This window comes from Schistocerca americana, chromosome 2 (assembly GCF_021461395.2).
Source record: "Schistocerca americana isolate TAMUIC-IGC-003095 chromosome 2, iqSchAmer2.1, whole genome shotgun sequence".
NCBI lineage: Eukaryota > Metazoa > Arthropoda > Insecta > Orthoptera > Acrididae > Schistocerca > Schistocerca americana.
Window position 1 is genome coordinate 842,574,919 of NC_060120.1, and position 21,348 is coordinate 842,596,266.

The following is a 21,348-nucleotide window of genomic DNA, read 5'->3' on the forward strand; positions in this document are numbered from 1 at the left end:
CAATACCTTCCAATGAGATGTTAATATAGAGAAGGGATATCTTCTCAAAGCATCCACCGTTTTGCTTAATTACAATAAAAGTGTTATGGCACACTAATGCCCTGTTACTATTACTCGGAGACTTCTTTCCGGGAGGACTGACCAACCAACCTCTCTTTGAGGAGGGGGTGTAGGTGTTGCCTGATGGTGCACCCATCTCGTCAGGAGTAGTAGTTTCATGAGACAGTTCCATAATGATCCCACGAGACGCTAGGGAAACAACCGTCGACCCAGGCAGAGCCCTGAATGCCTGAGCAAGCCTGATTCAACCGGGGTGCGGCAGGTGCCCCAGAGGTTGCTCGGTAAAGACTGTTTCACCTCAACAGCCATTCACCTCCTCAGCACATAGCACACTTGAGGTTGAGGTTTTTTTTTTAGAGATGGGTACCTTCCTCGCAGTCCAAGCATTGAAGCCAAGACCCCCATTCTCCAAAACAGACAACATTCCACCGCTGCGCCACATGGTGGTCGTTAAGTATGACCAGAGCTTATGGTAACAGAGGACTGGTGGTGCTTACCAGTCCCCAGCTCAGGAACCCTGGGGTCGCCAAGCCCTTACTCAGCAAACAAATGCTGAGCCCCTGAGGGAGAAAAATTGGAGTGGTTGTGTTCAAACACTGCCAAAGTTGAGGCACATAAAGACAATCCAGTGGAACTTACATTTACTGGCAGCTGAATTTACCACTGTCTAATTTATGATCTACTGATGAATTTGTACCTACTGAGAAAGCCCTAGAAGAGACTCAGGAAAAGTGGCATCGGGCAGGAAAAACATTAAAGCAGCCCATAGGCATCATAGGCAGGAAGCTTACATGAGGTATTTTGCCAGGGTTAATAATGATGGGGAAAATCTTACGAGAGTTTCAGGAACCTTACCAAATTCCTGAATTTTAGCCTCCAGTGACAGGTCTTTCAAAGGACATTGCAAAAGCAAGGAAGTGTCTAGATCACATTTCCCAGATCAAACCTGCATATGGCTTGATCAGTATTATATTTAATGTATTACATGTACATTTGTTGGAAACATTTTTGTAAATTTCTTAAAGAAAGGGGGGGGGGGGGGGGGGGGAGGGAGTGCTTGGTATCAGGAGGAAGACTGTGCAAATGAATTTGTGACACAACTGAGTTTCACCTCATTCGGCACGTGGTGCCAGCAATGAGAGTGAAATGCTAGAAACTGAATGTTTCAATGAAGTAGTGGGAAACTACAAAGATAATTTTTAATGCAATTTAGAAAGTAATGAAAAGCCCTTTTTTCCCCAGAAACTTACCACACACCTGCTGCAAGTACTCTGCAAGTTCTTTGCACCAATGCAGCCTCTCACACCTCATTACCATGTACAGGAAAAACAATGGGTGCTTTTCTATCACATTTAAATGAAAACAGATTGTTGAAAAAGAAGAAGCGTCACTTATTACTTCCCTTTCTCAAAATGAAGAACAAATGTAATCTACTTTTGTTAACAGTTTCTGTTAACTGCTTATGAAAGGATCTAGAATATTAATAGCAATTTAGTCCTTGTTTCATGGACTCTCTTATCTTTCACTTACAAATTAACTTTCAACCCATTCACTCTCTACATCATCTTTAAAACAAGTGTTGAAATATAGTTTTTTTAAAATATTATAATGGAATTCTTAAATCAGAAATCTTTATAAGGAAATACTGCAAGATTTTCTTCATTTACACAACGCTACACGGGAACTGCTTCAAACATGGACAAAATTTACCTCGATTCAATTGTCTTCTTTGCAGCTTCAGCATAACGTGAAAGTTGTTTTCTTGCATCTCCAGTAAACTTGGGCCGTACTAGCTTTATTGGTATATCATTCATTATTTCCCTATACATAGAAGCCGAAATCTCTGGAAAACAATTACTTGGAAGCAAAGGATCACAACCTGTGTCAATAACTTTTCTCTCCATTAGCCAACGATTAAATGAATCCTTAGGTGCATCGATTGCTGGAAAAAGAAAAGAAAGTATTGTTCAATAAATACTTAAAAATAAGAATAACACATAGAACTGATTTTTTGAAACACTGATGCTTCCTATGTAAAAGACCTATTTGAAAAATATTAAAATTAGATCATAATATGAATATCATATAGAAAGTGGCTTAGTTAAAGCATGTAAGTGATGTGTTGAAACAGTCACACAGAACCACATTTATGCTGTGTGTGTGTTTGTGTGAGGGGTGAGGGGATGGGGGTGAGGGGAGAGCAGGTAACTCTCACCATACACACCAACAAAACAGCAAGAAGTTCTACCCGTTGAGGAGTTTCATACAATCTATTTCCCTTCGTACAAGTTCTACTAGGTTTACGACAACCATTAACAATGCTATTAACATTTTTATAAACACTTACAGATTGCAAAATCTCATCTTTTACCCCTTATATATATCCTTTGAGATCATGATTATATTTGATAATCATGATGGATGACAAAAAAACATGGTAATGATAGAAAATGTCAAGGATAAAACATGAAAAAAACAACTGAGGAATTCAAGAATTATGTAAGTAGCAAAGACTGGAAGGAATTACACAATACAAATGGTTTAAATGGAAAATATATTAATTAGTCTGCTACTGTGAAACTTGTTACCCAAAAAGATAAGTATTTGCATAATCTTGGAGATGCTGTGCTCCTTACATTTGGCACCCAAAAACTGTCCATGATCCAAAGTGCTGATATAGCACATCTCCCCACCCAGATTCGTATAACTCGGCAGCAGTAATGACAATAATCTCCCGACTATCCAAGTCTGCTTTAATCAGCTTGCAGATTATTTGTGCATAGTTCAGCAATTTTTCAAAAAATTAAAAATGAAGCCTTATTTCAATAATTAGAAAAAAAATTTCTGTTTGGAATACAAATTTCTGGTTGTTATAACATCCACAGTGACACCTATGAACTTGGATGTGATCAAAAGATAACATGAAATGTGTGTTCGGTAGAGAATGAGAGCATAGATAAAAAAAACTGAGAAACCCTTTATCGTGCACATCAAGGCATTGAAGTGCTTTACTGTTATTAGAGAATGCAGGACAAAATCCACTTCACTAAACCAATGTTTCAACTCTCCAAAATATGGGAACTACAGTTAAGGAAAAAGTAGATGAAAAAAATACTTTTGATCATGTTGAGCCCACATCTGACATTAGCCTTAATGATTAATGATAACCACCTCATTTGTATTTGTACACACTTATTGTGTTATGGCGGTTTTGTTTCTTTGAACATCGTCAGCAAAACTCAGAAACCTGAAGATGTTCAAATAATAAATGAGTAACAATATAGCTGATATGGTTTTCATTAATCTTTAACATAAATGAAAAAATAAAGTGAACTGAAAGTAAGTGACACAAAACAAATTGTGTAATTGTATAAATAAGTTAGTTTCCAGCGGGTAATGTGCAGCTAATGTAGAATGTTTCATTAACACAATAAATAGCAGTTTCGTGTATTACAGATGATCTATGTTTCTTGGTTATCTGGGCTCTGCATTAACCTAGATAATTGGGACTTTGGTGCACAGCAGGCCATTAAAATGCTGCCTCAGGGCAAAGGCAACCAGGACCACTCATGAGCTCGCCTGTGAGCAGGTGCAGATAGCATAGGATACTCATCATGTAGTCCTATTGCAAGTGCTCTACACATGCAAGAGCCACTTGGCCATTCTCATGCACAGCTTCTCGGCCAGTGCAGTATGACTGCGAAGGCTACAGCTCAGCTGCCAGACTGCCCACACATCAGCCATTTCCCCACTGCTGATTGTGAGTGCCCGACTTCCTATGGGACAATACTCTACTGACTGTGACACCAGAAGTGCTATATCTTCAATGCAGTAGCCAGTAGCTATCTACAACTGTTCATAAGCATGTATTTAATTCTAGGTCATCAGAATACTGAAACGTGTTTTAACTGGTAAAAACTTTAGCAGTGAACACTGTCTAAGGGAGGGGGGGGGGGGGGGGGGGGGGGGGGGGGAAGAGAGAGAGAGAGAGAGAGAGAGAGAGAGAGAGAGAGAGAGAGGAGCTTTTAAACGAAAATAATGAGTTGATTGCAGATGGCTCCCAAGCTGCAGACTATTTTTATACTTCACCAATTATCAGATAATTTAGGATTGGATAGTGTCTTAGTGGATGGCCTATACTTGTATGTTCTAAGAAAGAATTCCAAAAGTTTGATAAAATTTGAGTATATCTAGTATTAATGTCATCAGCAGTAAAAAAAATCACCTCTAATTATTTACAATGAAATATAAAATAAGCTAATGTTGTTCATCTTCACATAGTAATATACAACACCGCTTATGCAATATTTCACAACAGACATAAATACTTCACCATCAACCCATTTTACAGGAAATGAGATACAATGGCAAAAGTTACTGACCTCCTGCTATCAGCATTAACAAAAATTAAAATGGTATGTATAAATACTGAATATTGACCTCACTCAGTACAAAACAACAACATTAGTACCATTTTACATCAAAAAAGCTTTTGAGCACTACTTTTCTAACAAAAGAACTCACACACACACACACACACACACACACACACACACACACACACATATATATATATATATATGGTTATAATAGAGGGAAACATTCCACGTAGGAAATATATATCTAAAAACAAAGATGATGTGACTTACCAAATGAAAGTGCTGGCAGGTCGACAGACACACAAACAAACACAAACATACACACAAAATTCAAGCTTTCGCAACAAACTGATGAGGCAACAGTTTGTTGCGAAAGCTTGAATTTTGTGTGTATGTTTGTGTTTGTTTGTGTGTCTGTCGACCTGCCAGCACTTTCATTTGGTAAGTCACATCATCTTTGTTTTTAGATATATATATATATATATATATATATATATATATATATATATAAAAACAAAGATGAGGTGACTTACCGAACAAAAGTGCTGGCAGGTTGATAGACACACAAACACAAACATACACACAAAATTCAAGCTTTCGCAACAAACTGTTGCCTCATCAGGAAAGAGGGAAGGAGAGGGGAAGACGAAAGGAAGTGGGTTTTAAGGGAGAGGGTAAGGAGTCATTCCAATCCCGGGAGCGGAAAGACTTACCTTGGGGGAAAAAAGGACAGGTATACACTCGCACACACGCACATATCCATCCACACATAGACACAAGCAGACATATTTAAAGACAAAGAGTTTGGGCAGAGATGTCAGTCGAGGCAGAAGTGTAGAGGCAAAGAAGTTATTGAAAGACAGGTGAGGTATGAGTGGCGGCAACTTGAAATTAGCGGAGATTGAGGCCTGGCGGATGACGAGAAGAGAGGATATACTGAAGGGCAAGTTCCCATCTCCGGAGTTCGGATAGGTTGGTGTTGGTGGGAAGTATCCAGATAACCCGGACGGTGTAACACTGTGCCAAGATGTGCTGGCTGTGCACCAAGGCATGTTTAGCCACAGGGTGATCCTCATTACCAACAAACACTGTCTGCCTGTGTCCATTCATGCGAATGGACAGTTTGTTGCTGGTCATTCCCACATAGAATGCATCACAGTGTAGGCAGGTCAGTTGGTAAATCACGTGGGTGCTTTCACACGTGGCTCTGCCTCTGATCGTGTACACCTTCCGGGTTACAGGACTGGAGTAGGTGGTGGTGGGAGGGTGCATGGGACAGGTTTTGCATCGGGGGCGGTTACAAGGATAGGAGCCAGAGGGTAGGGAAGGTGGTTTGGGGATTTCATAGGGATGAACTAACAGGTTACGAAGGTTAGGTGGATGGCGGAAAGACACTCTTGGCGGAGTGGGGAGGATTTCATGAAGGATGGATCTCATTTCAGGGCAGGATTTGAGGAAGTCGTATCCCTGCTGAAGAGCCACATTCAGAGTCTGGTCCAGTCCCGGAAAGTATCCTGTCACAAGTGGGGCACTTTTGTGGTTCTTCTGTGGGGGATTCTGGGTTTGAGGGGACGAGGAAGTGGCTCTGGTTATTTGCTTCTGTACCAGGTCGGGAGGGTAGTTGCGGGATGCGAAAGCTGTTTTCAGGTTGTTGGTGTAATGATTCAGGGATTCCGGACTGGAGCAGATTCGTTTGCCACGAAGACCTAGGCTGTAGGGAAGGGACCGTTTGATGTGGAATGGGTGGCAGCTGTCATAATGGAGGTACTGTTGCTTGTTGGTGGGTTTGATGTGGACGGACGTGTGAAGTTGGCCATTGGACAGGTGGAGGTCAACGTCAAGGAAAGTGGCATGGGATTTGGAGTAGGACCAGGTGAAACTGATGGAACCAAATCCCATGCCACTTTCCTTGACGTTGACCTCCACCTGTCCAATGGCCAACTTCACACGTCCGTCCACATCAAACCCACCAACAAGCAACAGTACCTCCATTATGACAGCTGCCACCCATTCCACATCAAACGGTCCCTTCCCTACAGCCTAGGTCTTCGTGGCAAACGAATCTGCTCCAGTCCGGAATCCCTGAATCATTACACCAACAACCTGAAAACAGCTTTCGCATCCCGCAACTACCCTCCCGACCTGGTACAGAAGCAAATAACCAGAGCCACTTCCTCGTCCCCTCAAACCCAGAATCCCCCACAGAAGAACCACAAAAGTGCCCCACTTGTGACAGGATACTTTCCGGGACTGGACCAGACTCTGAATGTGGCTCTTCAGCAGGGATACGACTTCCTCAAATCCTGCCCTGAAATGAGATCCATCCTTCATGAAATCCTCCCCACTCCGCCAAGAGTGTCTTTCCGCCGTCCACCTAACCTTCGTAACCTGTTAGTTCATCCCTATGAAATCCCCAAACCACCTTCCCTACCCTCTGGCTCCTATCCTTGTAACCGCCCCCGATGCAAAACCTGTCCCATGCACCCTCCCACCACCACCTACCCCAGTCCTGTAACCCGGAAGGTGTACACGATCAGAGGCAGAGCCACGTGTGAAAGCACCCACGTGATTTACCAACTGACCTGCCTACACTGTGATGCATTCTATGTGGGAATGACCAGCAACAAACTGTCCATTCGCATGAATGGACACAGGCAGACAGTGTTTGTTGGTAATGAGGATCACCCTGTGGCTAAACATGCCTTGGTGCACAGCCAGCACATCTTGGCACAGTGTTACACCGTCCGGGTTATCTGGATACTTCCCACCAACACCAACCTATCCGAACTCCGGAGATGGGAACTTGCCCTTCAGTATATCCTCTCTTCTCGTCATCCGCCAGGCCTCAATCTCCGCTAATTTCAAGTTGCCGCCACTCATACCTCACCTGTCTTTCAATAACTTCTTTGCCTCTACACTTCTGCCTCGACTGACATCTCTGCCCAAACTCTTTGTCTTTAAATATGTCTGCTTGTGTCTATGTGTGGATGGATATGTGCGTGTGTGCGAGTGTATACCTGTCCTTTTTTCCCCCAAGGTAAGTCTTTCCGCTCCCGGGATTGGAATGACTCCTTACCCTCTCCCTTAAAACCCACTTCCTTTCGTCTTCCCCTCTCCTTCCCTCTTTCCTGATGAGGCAACAGTTTGTTGCGAAAGCTTGAATTTTGTGTGTATGTTTGTGTTTGTGTGTCTATCGACCTGCCAGCGCTTTTGTTCGGTAAGTCACCTCATCTTTGTTTTTATATATAATTTTTCCCACGTGGAATGTTTCCTTCCATTATATATATATATATACACTCATACATTCACATGGCCATGGTAATTGATTAATTATTGATACTTGATCACTGAAAGCAATTAATTGAGCTGATGGAGGTGGGGAGGGGTTAGGGAAGGACACAAGGAAAGGGTAGCAGGAAAGAGGTGGGTCTTTGGACAAATGACTCCATCTCCGCACAACAACATAAAAATACTGCAGAGAGTAGAGCAAAGAGAGATGTAGGAAGAAGGAGAATAGCAAAAGAGGGGGGAAGAATGAGAGAAACAGAGAAAGGTGAAGATGAAGAAGGATAAAAGGAAGGTAGAGAGGTCGAAAAGAGGGGAGAGAGGACAGGTGGAGATAGACAGAGAGACAGAGAGAGAGAGAGAGAGAGAGAGAGAGAGAGAGAGAGAGAGAGAGAGACTGCCCACATTTGGAGAGGGGGGAGGGGAAAGAGTGACGGGAGAATTGCATTGCATGTTCTGGATGCAGAAGGACTGATGTGGACAAAAAAGAGAAGGGAAAAGGAATGGTGAGGCAGTAGAACAGGTTAGCTGAGTTAGAGAAACTTGTGCTGAAAAGGAGTATCCAGATGGCCCAAATGGTGGTGTAGGGCCAACATGGGAAGCAAGCTCTTCTGGATCCAAAAGCAATCAAAAATTGCCAAATAACATTAATGACTATCTAAGTTGTCATGGACATTATGAGATCAGAGGAAAAAGTGGCCACAGTGAGGAAGACATTCGAGTGAAGCCCTTCAAAATCAATAAGGCAGGCTGAAAAAGTGACTGAGATTACATGCTATGCTGTGCATGCAGTTCTCCACAAAGAGTAACATTACGGACTGTGAAAGCTGCGTTATATCCAAATGTTGTATCCAGATGACTGCAATAGCGAGAATTTTGTGAAGGGATGCTCACATGGCATGAAGATCTGCTAGACCTGTTGGAAAAAATTATGTGGTGTGATGAAGCTTTGTTTCATGTAGGAGTTTCCATTAAGTGTCATGGTAATTGATGAGTGGAAGATGGTCCCAAAGAGGCATTTGGAAAATATGCAGCAGGGCAAGGCAAAAGTAACTGTCTGCATTAGATTAACTTCTCCCCACATTAGTAGACTCTATCTGTTGGGACATACTATGAATGCTGCAAGATACCCGCAAAAGTTAGAAAACTTTTTAAGGTCTACACTTTTTGAATGGGGCAAGTCCCACGAACTGTTATTAATGTAAGTTGGATCTCCCTCTCATAAAACCTTGCCCATAAGACGATGCCTTGATGAATGCTTCAAAGGATGCTAGAAACGTCAAGGATGTCCCACAGTATGGTCACCTCACTCCTAGTGATTTCTTTCTATGGGCTAAGGAAGAAGTTTATAAGCAAGCCACAAATTCTTGGTGAACTTGAGAAGAAGATCCATGACATCATAGTTGGTGTTTGTGTTGAGTTCTTGAGGAAGGTCACAACAAATGTACCTGTTCATTTAAGACAATGTCTAGAAAATACTGGAGCACATACCGAGTTGTAACTTTTGGAATGATAACGGTATACAATAAACTCCATGTGAACAAAAAACTGAGTTTATATCTATAATATTTTAGGAGGAAAAATATTAAAAAAGGTAAGTAACTTTCTAAGCATCCTGCACTAGGGTGAGACCCTGGATATGCTTTTGTAAAGGCTAGTTTTTCCTTATTGTAACAGATATGAATAAATCGCCAATTTTTCTTTACTGTTGATCAGGATCTAAGAGGACGCCAATGCTGATACTTGGTGATTCTGCTCAACATTTTAACTACAACAGCTGAAATGTGCTCATTGTAATGCAGATTTATCACAATTTTATGCCAAAGTGTCTCATAAAGCTCATTGTGATAAATTTGGATTATGCAGCCTGTATCTTACGACATAATTACTTTTTAATGCTAATTTTTCTCCTGATTATCCAAATAGTTACAGACTTAGAAAAGATTAAAGAATATTCAAAATATGTATTCATCAATTTTGTCTGATTTTCAAAAGGCTATATCCAAAATGGATCCTCTCATATTTGCTTTCTTTCCTTTTTTTGCACCATTGAAAAGAGCTCATTTTGTTTGGTTAGGAAAAAGTTTCTTTCATTTTTTAGGCAAACCAGTCCCATGATAACAAAGAAGTTTAAAAGCATGCTTTGACTGCTATTAGCAGTGCAGATTGTGCAGGGTTCTTAAATATGCACATTTGAAAAGGATGTACAATCTGTTACTAGTCGTATTTCATTTTTTTGAAATAAAAGTTAATTTTCTCAGCCATTGAGTTTTGGAAGTAGTTTGTATGTTCATTTAGATTGTTTCTCACTATTCTGGAATGCACTGTAACACCTTTCACCATCTATGAATGTGCAATTTCTTTCAAGGAGATACATCCAGCATTTTTACATTCCACAGCTGAAAACAAAATCAAGTGGAAGAGAGAATGAAACTGTAGCTTGGTGGACATTCAATGCTACATTTAAGTGCAGTATAGCATTGGTTTTGGAACTAATTCTGCTTATCACCTGACAACATTTTATGGTACTTTTTGAGACACCGAACTCCTGTATCACTTCTTTTGTAGTCCAACTTTGGGGTGATAATATCTAATCTGCAATTTCTCTCACTGCTTTGACAACTGCAACTTTTCTGTTCTTTAACTATAAGCCTATGATCTAAGCAGTCAGGACATGCCTTATTTGTGTTGCATGTTTGAAAATCTTGTAGATCAAAACCCCCAGTAGCATGCAATTGTTTCTTGAATTTCTCTAATCTTTCTTTTTGTATAATATGGCAGCTCTCATTGACACATGTTGAGATTTTAGAGGAGAGATTCTGATGGATGTGCTTCTTCTGCTTTATCTTCTGACTGTGATGAACCTGGCTTCTTCCCCCCCCCCCCCCCTGCCCTTGTTTTTGCTGCAAATTGTTTTTGACATGTTGGGCAAATTTTCTGACCAGGTTTAATATTGATCTTTGTCATCACTTTCAACTGATAAGTTATTATCAAAGTAACAACCAATAATCCTTTTTCACAGAATGGTTCTTTAGGATTACAGCAGAATTTCTGTAGACATTCATACTTATCCAAAAATGCTTTGTGATGAAAGCATATTTTGGCATTTTCACTAATACAAAATCCACTTCTTTGGTTAAGTAATTTTTTGCTGTTGTGCAGAAAATTCTTTGATTTCTTTGGAGCCTTTTGGTTATGTAAATGTTTTCAGGTGATATGCAGAATAATCCGCAAAATCAATGCCACACTGCATTGAAATGCTGCCTTGGAATATCCATCTGTCTACAGTTTGATTCCAATTTCCACTTGACTGTTTTCAACTGGTGAGTGTAAAAATGCTGGCTACGTCTTCCTGAAAGAAACTGAAGGTTCATAGATGGTGTGTTGTGATGAATTCCAAAATAGCGAGAAACAATCTAAATGAACAGATAAACCAATTCTAAAATAAAAGATTGAGCAAATGAATGCTTATATCACGAAAATCAAAGACAATTACTAACAGATTTTACATCACTTTCAAATGTGCATATTCAAAAACTCCGCACAGTCGGCATTCCTAATAGCAGTCAAAGATGTTTTTAAACTTCTTTATTATCACTGGACTGGTTTGTCTCAAAACTGAAGCAAATTTTACCAGACCTCTTCAATGATTCAAGGAAAAATCAAACCTGAGAGGATCCTTTTGAGATACAGCCTTTCGAAAATTTGACAAAACTGAGAAATTCGCTTTTTGAACTGAATTTAATCTTGGATAAACCTGTAACTATTCGGATAATCAAGAGAAACGTTAGCATGAAAAAGTCATTCTGTCATAGAGAAACATTAGCATGAAAAAGTCATTCTGTCATAAGATACATGCTGCCAAAATGCAATGCAAATATTTCACGGCAAGAATTATGAGCTACATTGACAGTGAATTGTAATAAATCTGCTGTACACTGGGAATTTGTTCAGCTACTGGCCTGTTACACCTAAAAAGTTGAGCACAATCACTATGTTTCAGCATGGAGGTCCCATTAGATCATGACCAACAGTAAATCAAACTGGCTGAGTTATTCATATCAGCTGCAATATTGAAAAACTAGGCTTTGCAAAACATGTCTAGTGGCTCCACCACGTTACTTGTTGAGCCTTAATTTGATGTAGTTTCATGTAAGACCTGGGAAAATTTCATCAATATTGGAGAGGGTTGACCAGAGACCTTGTTAAAATTTAGGCCACTTGACATGAAATGACCCTATACCTAACTACGATAATGACATTCCAGAATTTATTCCAAAGTACGCATGGAAAGTCATTCAAGATGTGAAGGAAGGGAAGGCATCGTATGATGGTTGTGTTTCAATATAAATGATTAAAGCTGGCCATAGTTACAGAAAAGGACACTGCAAAATTATTTAAAGAATGATAGAGGAAGAAAATTCTTCATAAACAGGACAACCCTGTAATTACTCTCCTTCATAAGAAAGGAAAAAGACAGAACATAAGAAAAACTATTGCCCTATCTGTCCCCTACACATTAGATACTAGAAAAACGAAATGAAGTCCCATGCTTCTTTACAGAGCGTAGGGGACGATGCGGGAGACCCGCACCGGTCGTTTGCCGTTGCCTTCCTCCGACCGTACTGGGGATGAATGATGATGATGAAGACGACACAACACCCAGTCATCTAGGGGCAGGAAAAATCCCTGACCCCGCCGGGAATCGAACCCGGGATCCCGCGCTCGGGTAGCGAGAACGCTACCGCGAGACCACAAGGGCAGACAGATACTAGATAATCACCCAAATTATCACCAAGAACATAGAAAAAAGGTGTGAGATTTTGATAAGGCGCAAGAACAAACTGTCTTTAGTAGTGCAAGTAGAACAATTTACCCTTTCCTAATCACAAATGAATAATGAGTAAGAATTGCCATTAAGTATGGGACTCATTGACTTTGAGAAAGCTTTTGATAAAGCTTTTGATTCACTCTCAACATAAATCTGTGTTGACATCTGTTCATAAATAAGGCCTATCTTAGTAAAGAGAAAAAGATACACAACAATGCTAGATCTTCCATTAGACTCCCTAAAACGAGAAAATGAAGAAGGAATGTGTGTTAAAGTAACGTATCTAAAGCACCTTCATTTTACGTAAGTCACTGGATGGTTTGTTTCAAATGCAGATAAACTTCGACAACAAACTGAAGCACTGAATAACTTAAATCAATGTTTAATGATAATTTTGAAATGTTATTGTGAGATACAGGCTTTCAATGGTAAAACATGAAATCTGAGGTGTGGTTAGTGATGTAACAGAACAGGACTTTTATTGAGGTAAATGCATCATAGATGGATCAAGGAGGTTCTTTTCTGAATTTCACAAGATAAGAAAAGACTGATATGGAGTACTGGTGGAAAGTGTGTAGATGGCATTAGAAGTCAGTCGGAAGCAACATGGCTAAAAATTGTAATGCTTGGAACAGCTTAGCAGAGGTCATTATCTAGCAGAGGCTGTGAAATGGGTGATGAAATTATCACCACTAAGAATATTTTGTGATGCAACTAAGGTGTATGAGTGCGTATCATAAAAAAACTTACAATATAATGGCACAATAAAAAGATTCACACAATCAAAGCTTTTGGCCATTAAGGCCTTTGTCAGCAGTAGACACACACACACACACACACACACACACACACAAAACACGCACACACGCACGCACACACAACACGCACACACACACACACACACACACACACACACACACACACGTAAACACAACTTGCACACATGCCTGCAGTCTCCGAGAGCTGAAACCACACTACGAGCAGCAGCACCAGTGCATGATGGGAGTGGCGACTGGGAGGGGGTAAGGAGGAGGTTGTGGCGGAGAGGGGGAGGGATAGTATGGCGGGAGGGCAGACAGTGAAGTGTTGCAGTTGAGATGGAGGGTAGGAGAGAAGGTGCGGAGGGGGCAGGGGGTAAGTAGCGGAAAGGAGAGAAATAAAAAGAAATTAAAAGACTGGGTGTGGCGGTGAAATGACGGCTGTGTAGTGCTGGAATGGGAACTGGGAGGAGGCTGGATGGGTGACGACAGTGACTAATGAAGGTTGAGGCCAGGAGGGTTACGGGAACGTAGGATGTATTGCAGGGAAAGTTTCCACCTGCACAATTCCGAAAAACTGGTGTTGGTGGGAAGGATCCATATGGCACAGGCTGTGAAGCAGTCATTGAGATGAGGGATATCATGTTTGGCAGCGTGTTCAGCAACAGGGTGGTCCACTTGCTTTTTGGCCACAGTTTGTCAGTGGCTGCTCATGCAGACAGACAGTTTGTTGGTTGTCATGCCTACATAGAATGCAGCACAGAGGTTGCAGCTTAGCTTGTAAATCACATGACTGGTTTCACAGGTAGCCCTGCCTTTGATGGGATAGGTGATGTTAGTGACCGGACTGGAGTAGGTGGTGGTAGGAGGATGTATGGGACAGGTCTTGCATCTAGGTCTATTACAGGAGTATGAGACATGAGGTAAGGGATTGGGAACAGGGCTTGTATAAGGATGGACGAGTATATTGTGTAGGTTCGGTGGACGGCGGAATACCACGGTAGGAGGGGTGGGAAGGATAATGGGCAGGACATTTCTCATTTCAGTGCACGACGAGAGGTAATCGAAATCCTGGTGGAGAATGTAATTCAGTAGCTCCAGTCCCGGATGGTACAAGGGGAATGCTCCTTTGTGGCCAGACTGTGGGACTTTGGGAGGTGGTGGGAGACTGCGAAGATAAGGCATGGGAGATTTGTTTTTGAACAAGGATGGGAGGATAATTACAGTCAGTGAAGGCTTCAGTGGGACCCTCGGTATATTTTGAGAGTGACTGCTCGTCACTGCAGATGCGACAACCACGGGTGGTTAGGCTGCGCCTATCGTGACTCAGCATCTCCGCTATATGGTGAGTAGCAACTTTCCTTCTCTCGTATTGTTACATTTCATCCTGGATTTTCCATTGTTTGATTACAATATATTGGAATAGACAAATCAGATTTTTGGGGAAAAAAAAAACATTTATCTCCAATATTATTTTGTTACACAAACCTTCTCTTGAATGACACAGTTCTTCATAACACTGCCGGAGCTTCAATGCCAAATTACATCTGTAAGCTTCAACATCTGGGTGTGGGTGAGGTATAACAATTGGAGGTCTTTCATAAATAACAGCATTTGTTGGAACCTCTAGATCCCATGGTCCACTGGAAATATAAAATAATTCAAATAAACATTCCTTGCAAGTTCACATGTGGATATATGGCTGTTACCAGACTTACGCTAAAATGAACTTCTTCATAACCGGACTCCCCACAGCTTCTTCTGATGCTCTCCTCTTAATTGCAACCACTGCTGGCGGACCATTTACCATTGGAGGTGGTGGATTACATATTCCCAAAGGATCCGTAATTGGATCAAACTGCATAACAATAAGTGCATGTTAATAGCACAACAATTGAATCACCTCTTACAATTCTAGAAAACTACCAAAGAATCCAAAAAAAATCCTTACTTTAAGGCTAACACCACAAAATAAAAGAAATGATTAAGGGGAAGTTGGTAAAATGGAATAAGATCTATATGGTAATTCTTCACAATAACACAACATTTATTTCACAATGAAATTCTTGCATGGTTGATGTTCTGCACCTTGTAAGTGTGCATTAAAAGACATCTTGCTGTATGTGGTGAGTTACATTTAAAAATAGTTAAATGCCAGATCACACTGATGATGGGGTATATGCCCAAATGCTGGTCTGGCAGTTAAATATTTTGACATGGAGCTCATGGTGTACAACAAGATGTCTTTTAACAAATTAATTTCACTCTCAACTTCTCTTTGGAGATTCACATTCACAAGGACTTAAGTACTGCTTTTGATTAAGAAAGAATTACAAAAAGAAAAGAATTTTGCTCATTAAATAATGCTCACGGAGTACAAGGGCAGTTAAAAAAAAAAAACCATGTAATTAACTGTTGGTGGGTTACTGACAATTTTTATATGGGGAAAGTAAATGGAATGATCTTTTCACCTGTGATCTGAATTATTATCTTTGGTGGATGTTTGCAAGATTTATGCCCAAAGAACTCTTATACCATGACTATGGTTAAAAACGAAGGAAAACTTTGTCATTATGGATAAGCAACAGTTCACCTTAATACTCAAAAGTTTATCTGACAATAGCACACATAAAATCAGAGCAGTTTAGAGCTGCAGATAGCAATAAGGCGAAATGTAGGGTAGGTGACTGCACTGCACTCAAAACTGCCAAATTAGGCAAGAGATTTAACAGAAGCTGCATACCTGGCATAATTAGACTAGATGCCTTCAACAGCTTCACTGCTCTGGAGACTGGATAAAATGACACACACAACCCAGTAAGTTCAGGAAAACTTTGATAACACATGGCAAAAGAGCAGGTTGAAGTACATAGTAATCAGAGGGCTAACGTGATCTTGGAAGCCCTTCTGCTTGGGAGCAGCTAAGGTAGAGGAGTGTGAGTTAGTACAGAACCCTCTGGGCAGGGAAATATGAGGTAACTGGCATATTTTTAAGTCAAGCAATGGTGACTGTAATTTAGGGTCTCAGTGGAAATATCTCAGTATATGTTGTTGTCGTTGTTGTTGTTGTTGTTGTGGTCTTCAGTCCAGAGACTGGTTTGATGCAGCCTTCCATGCTACTCTACCCTGTGCAAGCTTCTTCCTCTCCCACTATCTATTGCAGCCTACAGCCTTCTGAATGTGCTTAGTGTATTCATCTCTTGGTTTCCCTCTACGATTTTTACCCTTCACGCTGCCCTCAAATACTAAATTGGTGGTCCCTTGATGCCTCAGAATGTGTCCTACCAACCAATCCCTTCTTCTAGTCAAGTTGTGCCACAAATTTCTCTTCTCCTCAATTCTATTCAGTACCTCCTCATTACTTTTGTGATCTAACCATCTTATCCTCAGCATTCTTCTGTAGCACCACATTTCAAAAGCTTCTATTCTCTTCTTGTCCAAACTATTTATTGTCCATGTTTCACTTCAATACATGGCTACACTCCATACAAATACTTTCAGAATAGACTTCCTGACACTTGAATCTATACTTTATGTTAACAAATTTCTCTTCTTCAGAAACACTTTCCTTGCCATCACCAGTCTACATTTTATATCCTCTCTACTTCAACCAGCATCAGTGATTTTGCTCCCCAAATAGCAAAACTCCTTTACTACTTTAAGTGACTCATTTCCTAATGTAATTCCCTCAGCATCACCTGACTTAATGCAACTACATTCCATTATCCTCATTTTGCTTTTGTTGATGTTCATCCCTTTATCCACCTTTCAAGACACTGTCCATTCCGTTCAGCTGCTCTTCCAGGTCCTTTGCTGTCTCTGACAGAATTACAATGTCATCGGTGAACCTCAAAGTTTTTACTTCTTCTCCATCGATTTTAATTCCTACTCCGAATTTTTCATTTGTTTCCTTTACTGCTTGCTCAATATACAGACTGAATAACAACGGGGATAGGCTACAACCCTGTCTCACTCCCTTCCCAATCACTGCTTCCCTTTCATGCCCCTCGACTATCTCAGTATATAAGACAATGTAAAGATTATGCAACTGACAATAACATCACACCCATTGTTGGGAATGCAAAATGTCAAGCCCATAATGAAGCATTCTGTCAAACATGTAAATGCAGAGTTTCATGAGTTGCTCATCATGGATGTGACTGACATGTGGTACAGTGGACATCTGAATATTTCCAGTACGAGATTACATGTGTAACTAATTTCCAGACGCACTCAGTGTGTAACAAGAACACTGTCTCCTCAAACACTAAGCCTTTCTCAATCAAATTTTTGCCAAAGCTCCAAATACTTGCTTTACAGTTCCCAGTGGGTCCAATGACATCATCTCTGAACTTAACAACTCTGTACACTCAGAGACTAACATTGCAAGACTCCATCACCGCCCAGCTATAGCCATAAACTCGTCACTTGAGTCTTGTGATAACAGAAAGTCTACTAGCATGATGATTATTAAATACCAAAACAATAACTGATACCATCCACCGAAAAGCAGAAGCATTGAGTTAGATATGCACAAATTCCATGGTATTTTTAACAGGAGTCATCTGTACAAGCGATGTAAAGACATTCAAAATCTGAAGAGTGCTTTATGGAAAACCTGCACCATCCTAGAGTCACATGAGCTGGGAGGCAGTATGGGTTTGCAGACAGAAATTCTTATCTGCAGATGTTGAAGTTCATTCCGGAGATTTTTCTACCTTATAGTTACATTTCAAGATCCTCTGCAAACAATTCTAATTTTCAGTGTCCTAGGGTCAATTACATCTACTACGCGCATGGGCTTTCTTCTGTAGCTCTCATACGCCTTCTGCTATATACGCAACTTATTGTTTACTCTTTGTAGTGTAACAAGTAAGATGAGCCGTGTTTTGCAAAAACCTTCCCAGAATATGGAATTAATGTGTTTGTTGCAAGGGTGCCAAGCTTTCACTTGTAATATGGTTGGGACTTATTCAGATACAGATAGAATTTCACAAAAAAAAGAATCCTGAATTACAAAGGTCCCATGTCACAAAACAGTCTTTAGTCCTAGCCACATTATCACAGACACAAAAGCGGTAATGAAGATGGGCATTATTGCAAGCCTACTAAATTGACGAAATCTAAATCGTGCTCACCAGAAGTGATTAATCTGTAAACCTGATACCAAGTATTGCCATTGCTACAAAAAACTGAGTATACCATGAGAAAAAAATTGCTCATTCACCACAAGCTCCACTGCTGGAAACCATTTCCTACCACAGGCAGCCCTCCACTTCCAGTGCTTGTTAGTGTTAATTCTTGAAAATAGGTATCGGTGCTTAAACAATAAAATTACTTTAGCTTTCCCTTCACTTCTCAGGGCTTATCACCATATTTTTGTACAATTTTTGTCAACACAGATCACTTAATGAACTGTGCCATTAAAGGTAGCCTGCTTCCTCACTTGTGTACCACCTGCATTTCTTATGTAACAAATCACTGTCCTAGGGAGCACGCTAAGTTCTCTGTGATAATGTGCCCGTGTCTCCTTGACTGGAAGAAAGTAAAATTAAAAAATAAATAAAAAATAAAAAAATCCCCAGCTGTATTTAATGTGGGGTGTGACCAGAAATGTAACACTTTCCCCACGAATAAGCATTTTTTAAATCAAAATTACTTCAATTTGGAAAAATAAACCCACAATAACTTTTTATACAAATTAAAGGGACCATCTCCATTTCATAATGCAATGCACTTTAGTATGTTATACCCAATGACTGCATCTTACAAATGTTGTTAAGTAGGGTTGTTTTTTGCCTTTGTGACACAAATATAATCATAATAAAGGGTGTATCAAGAGGAATCATCCGATTTGGCAAGTCTATATTTCTAAACTAATAAACATATACAATGAATTTGTTTTTTTATGAACGGGAAATGCAAAAAGTCTTTTTCATAGTTTTTCATAGGTGTTCAATATGCTCCTCTTGAGACGCATGGCATATGTCAATGTGGTACTCAAATTGCCCCCACACTGCAGTGAGCACTTCTTGAGTTACTGCTTCCACAGCTGCTGGTATGCGATGTCTCAGTTCATTCATTGTTTTTGGTAATGGAGGCACATAAACAGAGTCTTTTATAACCCCCACAAGAAATAATCTCACACAGTCAGATCCAGTCAACTTGGAAGCTAGCAATGTAAGGCTGAATCATTTGGTCCCAAGCGATCAATCCATCGTTCAGTAATCCTTTGATTTAAAAATAACTGAAGTGGGCACACACTGCTGCTACCTAGCAGGAGCCATGTAAAACCCAAGTGTTCGCCCTTCCCAACAGTACAATGTTCACACACATATCTCAAGTAACATAACAGTTATGGTTTTTTTATTATTAATTGGATGACTCTTTTTGATGCACCCTGTAAATGTCATCACTGAATCACTTTTTGAACAACAGCAATCATTCTTTTGTCAACAATCTTTTATATACTGTGCAACGTAATATGCTTATTTGGATGACACACTGCATAACATTTTCTAAAGTTTACATCAGTATAGCCAGACCTATGGAAATATCATCCTATGCCACATCGTCCCATTGAAACATAGCCAGACCTATGGAAATAGCATGCTATGCCACACCGTCCCGTTGAACTGGTGGATTCATGTTTCATCCACAGTTGTAAACTGGCGTGCAAAAGCAGCTGAATTATTCCAAAAATATGTGAAAAATTGCAGAGAAATTCAACTTACATTTGTTTTTTGTTAGTATTTAACAAATGCATCATACATCTTTGTACAAAGTTTCTTTCTTTATAAAACTAGTGATCTGCCTGGGCTTTGCACGAGTAGCACTAAATATCTATGATTGGACAATGTGTTTGGTGCAGAGGCAATTTTGTTTATGGGCCACTGTGTAGAGTTATGATTAAAATTCTAGAACAATGTTAGGTAACTGAATATCATTCACTTTCATATACAGTAGACTCTTGATTACCTGTAGTGACTGGAGACTTGAAAACTGTGGATACTCAAATTGCGCAAATAATCCACAATTAGAGTACACAGTAATGTATCAGGACTGTTAAAACCAAAGTCAATTACAAAGTCATAATTAATGTTCATAGTAAATTCTACTTTACTCGTCATATGAGTAGTATCTGTGAAAATATTGCACTTATAAAGAATACAGTACAACACAATTTTATATTACACTATGCTTTTCTGAATTGATTTCTGTCTCAATGATGTGGCTTGTCTTTTATAAAGCACACTTCTTGCCATTCCAGGCCTTCAGTCCACTAAAGTGTTGATGCATGAAAGATTAATATTTCTTGAATTAGAGGAATGTTGTCATCTTTGTCACTGTCATTCAACTCCTAGGATTTCCCTTGTACATACTTAACAATAGCACTGACAATCAGCATCACTTGAGCTATCTCTGTGAGGTTGAAGTTAGAACCATTTAGAAACATTTTCTTTGTCAACAGTTTCACGCTGCACAGTACTATTCAAAACAGCAGCTGACGTTGCTAATGAGCAGTCTTCTTCGTCAGCGTAATTATTGATTATCGATTTTAGGGTTAATGTTTCTCCATGGTTCATTGTTTTACCTTACACCATGCCTTCAGCACTTTATAAGTAGCATCTAGCACAGTTAATTGTTTCCAAAATGTTTCAAGATTGCTGCTCTCATCAACAGGTTTTGCAGCAGTCTTCCTCAATAAATTTTATTTGTGGCACCAATGACGTGCTGTTTCATTGACTGGATTAAGACTACCACATTAGGGGGTAAATGTTATACATATATGATGACTACCTTCTTTCACAACAATTACAGTCCAGCTGTATGGATTTTTTTTCTTTTTTTGGGTCAAAATTACAATCCTGTATAAAATACCCCTTGCCACGTTTCATCAGTACGAAGCACCCTGTCATGGCAACATTGGTATGAAGCAACCTCTGCCACACAACACTGGTAGGATGTATCCTCTGTCAAACAACCTTGGTACAGAACACCCTTTGCCACGTAGCACTAGTAAGAAGCAGCCTCC

The 21,348-nt window shown here is 40.1% G+C and overlaps 1 protein-coding gene across 2 annotated transcripts in view; it reads right to left on the reverse strand.

The window, feature by feature from the left end:
* The window catches only part of LOC124595600 (mRNA (2'-O-methyladenosine-N(6)-)-methyltransferase-like), a 147,137-nt gene that overhangs the window by 98,744 nt on the left and 27,045 nt on the right, over nucleotides 1-21,348 (reverse strand). For both annotated transcript variants that reach the window (XM_047134403.1, XM_047134402.1), the window contains 3 exons: nucleotides 15,032-15,171; nucleotides 14,802-14,956; nucleotides 1,771-2,002 (listed from right to left, as the gene is read on the reverse strand). In XM_047134403.1, the coding sequence (XP_046990359.1) occupies nucleotides 1,771-2,002; nucleotides 14,802-14,956; nucleotides 15,032-15,171 (527 nt within the window). The remainder of the gene's footprint in view (nucleotides 1-1,770; nucleotides 2,003-14,801; nucleotides 14,957-15,031; nucleotides 15,172-21,348) is intronic.